The following is a 5,650-nucleotide window of genomic DNA, read 5'->3' as shown; positions in this document are numbered from 1 at the left end:
GTGTGTGTGTGTGTGTGTGTGTGTGTGTGTGTGTGTCAAATAAATAAATAAATAAATAAATAAGATCTGTTTAAAAAAAGAAGTAATAAAACCCATAGTACTGGCATAAAGCCAGACATTTCACCAATGGAACAGAAAGCCCAGAAATAAACCCCTGCACATATGGTCAAATGATCTTCAATAAGGGCACCATCACCACTCAATGGGGAAAGGACAGTCTCTTCAAAAAAATGGGTGTTCAGAGAATTGGCTACCCATTTGCAAAGGAATGAAGTTGGACCCTCAGCCCATACTACACACAAAAAATAACTCAAAATGGATCAAGGACCTAAACATGTAAGAGGTAAAATTACAAAATATCTAGAAGAAAATACAGGGGAAAAGATTCACGACACTGGATTTGACAATGCTTTCTTGGATATGACACCAAAAGCAGAGGCAACAAAAGAAAAAAACTGATAAATGGGAGTACAACGAAAACTTAAGGACATAGTCAACAGTGTGAAAAGTCAATCTATAGAGCTGGAGAAAATATTGGTGAGCCATATATCTGATAAGAAGTTATACCTAGAATATATAAAGAACTCCTATAACTCAATAGTGAGAAAGAAAACCCAAATAACCCAATTAAAAACTGGCCAAAGACCTAAAACTTATAAAACTCCTGAAAGAGTATGGGGTAAGTTCCTTGACATCAGTCTTGACAATGTGTATTGTTGAAAAACAATAGGCAACAAAAGCAAAAATAAACGAGTGGGACTATATCAAACTAAAAAGCTCTGCACAGCAAAGGAAACCACTAACAAAATGAAAAGGCAACATACAAGGGTAGCTGGGTGGCTTAGTCAGTTGAGCATCTGACTCCTGATTTTGGCTCAGGTCATGATATCAGGGTCATGGGATAGAGCTCCACATCGAGCCCCACATCGTGCTCCATGCTCAGGGGGGAGTCTCCTTGAGATTCTCTCTTCTCCTCTCCCTTTGCCCCTCCCCCCCAATAAATAAATCAATCTTAAAAAAAAAAAAAGAAAAGGCAACCTACAGAATGGGAGAAAATATTGAAAATCATTTATCTGGTAAGGGGTTAATATCCAAAATCCATGAATAAGTCCTACAACTCAAGAGCAAAAAAAAAAAAAAAAAAAAAAAAAAAAAAAAAAAAGTCCAATTAAAGAATGGGCAGAGAAAGTGAATAGACATTTTTCCAAAGAAGGCATACAAATGGCCAAGAGGCACACGAAAAGGTGGTCAATATCACTCATCATCAGGAAAATAAATGCAAATCAAAACCCCAATAAGATATCATCTCACACCTGTTACAATGGTTATCATCAAAAAGACAAGAGATAACAAGTGTTGGCAAGGATGTGGAGAGAAGGGAACATGGCGCACTGTTGGTGGGAATGTAAATTGGTGTAGCCGCTATAGAAAACAGTGTGGATATTCCTCAAAAAATTAAAAATAGAATTACTGTATGATCTAGCAATCCAATTGCTTGGACAAAGAAATACAAATCCAAAGGATATGAAAAGATATTGAAGAGATACCTGCCTGCCCATGTTCATTGCAGCATTAGTCACAAAAGCCAAGATATAGAAACAACCTGTGTTCATCAATAGATGAATGAATAAAGAATATGTGGTGTATATACACAAGGAAATATCATTCAGCTATGAGAAAGACGAAAACTCTGCTATTTGTGACAACACGGATGAACCCTGAGGGCATTATACTAAGTGAAATAAACCAGACAGAGCGAGACAAATATTACATGGTATCACTTATACGTGGAATCTTAAAAAAAAAAAAAAGTCAAACTCACAGAAACAGAGTAGGAAAGTGGTTGCCAGGGACTGGTTGAAATAGGGACAGGTTGGTAAAAGGGTATAAACTTTCAGCTAGAAGATGAATAGGATCTGAGGGTCTAATGTAAAACATGGTGACTACAGTGGATAACACTATATTGTATAACTAAAAAGAAGGGAGAACAAATTTTTAATAAGCAAAGGACTTGACATTTCTCCGGAGGTGATACACAAATGGCCAAAGAGCACATGAAAAAATGCTCCATATCACTAACCATCAGCCAGGAGATATCCCCTCACACCCACTATGATGAATCTTATCGAAAAAATAGAAACAAGCATTGGTGAGGATGTGGAGAAATGTGAACACTTGTGCAGTGTTGGTAGGAATGTAAAAATGGTGCTGCTGCTGTGGTATAAACAGTACGGCGGTTCCTCAAAAAATAAAAATAGAACTACCATATGACCTGGCAATTTCACATCTGGGTACATATCCAAAAGAACTGAAAGTAGGATCTTGAAGAGATATTTGTATAACCATGTTCATAGCAGCAGTATTTACAATAGTCAAGAGGTGGAAGCCACCATAGCTGTGCACTGGTGGATGAATGGACACACAAAATACGGTCTATACACCCAATGCAACATTTTTTAAAGATTTTATGTATTTGAGAGAGAGGAAAGAGGGAAAGAGAGAGAGAGAGAGCATGAGCCAGGGGAGGGGCAGAAGGAGAGGGAGAAGCAGACTCCCCACTGAGCAGGGAGCCCGATGCGGGGCTCAATCCTAGGACCCTAGAATCATGACCTGAGCCAAAGGCAGACACGTAACCGACTGAGCCACCCCGGCGCCCGCATCTGGTGGAACATTACTCAGCCTGAAACACGAAGGGAAATTCTGACATTACAATATAGATGAACCCTGAGCACATTATGCTGAGTGAAGGAAGCCAGTCACAAAAAGACAAATACTATGATTCTATTTATATGACGTATCTAGACTAGTCAAATTCACAGAAACACGAAGGAGAATGGTGGGAGCCAGGGACTGGGGCCAGGGAAAATGGGGAGTTGTTTAATAGCTTGAGAGTTTCGGTTTTGCAAGAGAAAAAGTTCTGGAGACTAACTGCACAATGATGTGAATATACATAACACCAGTCAACTATACACTTAGAAACAGTTAAGATGATAATTTTTATGTTTTGTGGGTTTTTTTTTACAATTACCTTTTTTTTAAAGGGCATGACAAAGCCCCTAAAAATAAACGCTATTAACACACAAAGAAAATGGTCCAATCTCTTAGGTTTCTGATTTAGAAAACTTGTACTAGCTGTATGGACTTCTTAGGAAAATCACTTATCTCAGTTGTTACAGATGTTAAATAGTAAGTTTTGTGGCACAGCTAAGTATTTAGCAAGGCAGAGTAGGTGTCAAAGAATTAGTTAGAAAGTCTGAATCATCTCGAAAGATCTTCAAGCTGGTGAACTTTCAGAAACGTGTAACATTCCCCAATGCTGATGAAAATGTTGGTGTTTCCCTTATGATTAGAGATGATCAAAATGGTTTCCAGTCGTCCTTCTACTGCAAGTACAAGGAAGCACAAATGCAACTTTTAAAATTACCTTTTGGCAAAAGCACAGATGTTGTCTATAAGTGGACAGTTCTTCAGTGCGGCTTCTACTTTCCCAAGAGATACATATTCTCCTGCTTGTAACTTCACCAGATCTTTCTTACGATCTATAAGATGAAGAATGAGGAAGATTAAGTTAGCCACAGTCCATTTTATTAAGGTGTGTACACTTCTGATTTTCTTTCAATGTCACTGCCTTCACCTTGATTGACAAAGAGACTTCTTCTAAAATCTCCTAAAATCTTCTTATATATACTGCTTGCCCATACACATCAGTTAAAAAGAAAACACCTAGCTGAAGAGATACTGGCTAAAATGCTAGACCCTGTACAGAATGCTTCAGTATCTTATTATAATCTTAACTACAATAATAAGGTGAAGAGAAGGAACAGGATCTCGGAGCATTAGATTTGAATGGCAGCTCTGCACAATTACAAGCCATGTGAGCCTGGGCATGTCGGCTGACCTCTCCAACCCTCAATTTTATCAGAGATACTGATACAAGCATGTAGCACAACGTCTGGCATGTGGAATGTGGTTAATACACGTGAATTCCCCATTTTCCACATTTGACATCATCTTGTTAAAATGACAGTGCTCCTGGCACAGGACAGCATGGCTTGAATAATCATCGGTTGCCTTACAACTTTCGTACGAGGGCCAGCTTGCCTACCTGTAGCCTGGGAACCCACTCTACATGCCCACAGAAACCACCTTTGATTCCAGTGCAAATAAGGATCAAGGAAAAAAAAAAAGCGGGGGAGAGGAGGGGATTGGTTCTAGACTGAGCCATGCTTAGTGGGGATTTCCCCAGCAGATTTAACTTCTAGATGAAAAACCACTTTTCCCAGGAAATCTCTAATTATATTCAGGTCAGATATCGGTCCAGGGACAGATTTAAATGGACCACTAGGGATATGACTGAGGCAATGTTATGGCTTAAAAAGGACGTGACTAGGTCCCTACGGACTGGTCCTTCCCAGCTAGCTAGTCAAATTTTCATTTTAGGTTCTGTCTACTTAAAGTGAATAGCATAAGGGCTCTCTTGGAGTTAAAAGTCTATTTCAGTAGGCTCGGTGAGCGCAGTGTCAAACCAACTGACATTCTCAGAAGAACGGTTTGCTGTTGAGGATTTATAATTTTCTAAGTTGCAAGGATAGCTAGAGCTATATAAATAGCCACTAGGGAAAGTAATGTGCCCACAATGATTCTTGAGTGGGGAGGTAAATGGTGAGGGATTCTATTCTGTGGTATTCTATGGTATTCTAGGTAGGGTATGTGACAGTAGGTGGTTATATAGTATCATGTGTAGTTGACCAAAAAAATACCTCTTTTGAGCAATCTTTGTTTTCTCACAAAAAGAGAATACACTGACCTATAATCTGTAAACATCCATCAGGATGAAATTCTCCAATGTCACCAGTGCAAAACCACCTTTGGCCATTTTCATCCACAGAATAATCCTCTGCAGTTTTCTCTTCATTTTTAAAATATCCCATGGAGATATTCTGCCCACCGATTACGATTTCGCCTCTGGGGTTCGGCTTGTCATGAATTGTATAACCGCCTGGAAGTCATTTAATGAAATCAGTTACTGTTTTAACAGAGAATGTACTTATATTAATTCTTAAAATTACTACACTAATATGTTTCTGTGGATCAAATTTTATGTCACTTTATGGGAGAATATTAGTTTATATTTATTCACATTCTTGTGTATTCACATTGTGTGTAACTGTAATTTCAGAAGTACCAAGGAAGGCTCAATGATAATCACCAACCACCAACTACGCCAAACCTTCCCAAAGACCAAAAAATTTCATGCTTAGAAATGGGCTTCATAGAGCTCTGTTAAGACAAAAGTACCCCCCCAAGAAGGGTAACACTTGAAGCTGTTATAAGTAAATTACTAACATACTGATATCAATGGATTTCCGATTTTTTTTTCTAAAGAGGTTTTATTTTTTATTTATTTGTTTTTAAATTTTATTTAAATTTTTGTTAGTAACATAGAGTGCAGTATTGGTTTCAGGAGTAGAATTTTGTAATTCACCACTTAAAACACCCAGTGCTCATCACAAGTGCCCTCCTTAATACCCATCACGCATTCAGCCCATCCCCCACCCACTTCCCTCCATCAACCCTCAGTTTGTTCTCTATCATTAAGAGTTTCTTTTGGTTTCTCTCTCTCTCTCTCTCTCTCTCTCTCTCTCTCTCT

General features: G+C 38.5%; 1 protein-coding gene across 8 annotated transcripts in view; it reads right to left on the bottom strand.

Moving 5' to 3' along the window:
- The window catches only part of ACSL4 (acyl-CoA synthetase long chain family member 4), a 78,257-nt gene that overhangs the window by 10,838 nt on the left and 61,769 nt on the right, over positions 1–5,650 (bottom strand). For all 8 annotated transcript variants that reach the window (XM_040629195.1, XM_040629204.1, XM_040629211.1 and 5 more), the window contains 2 exons: positions 4,808–4,999; positions 3,425–3,539 (listed from right to left, as the gene is read on the bottom strand). In XM_040629195.1, the coding sequence (XP_040485129.1) occupies positions 3,425–3,539; positions 4,808–4,999 (307 nt within the window). The remainder of the gene's footprint in view (positions 1–3,424; positions 3,540–4,807; positions 5,000–5,650) is intronic.

The sequence above is a fragment of the Ursus maritimus genome, assembly GCF_017311325.1.
Source record: "Ursus maritimus isolate PB19 chromosome X unlocalized genomic scaffold, ASM1731132v1 scaffold_X1, whole genome shotgun sequence".
Lineage (NCBI taxonomy): Eukaryota > Metazoa > Chordata > Mammalia > Carnivora > Ursidae > Ursus > Ursus maritimus.
Note: the sequence above shows the minus strand (reverse complement) of the source record. Positions and strands in the feature narration are given on the sequence as shown.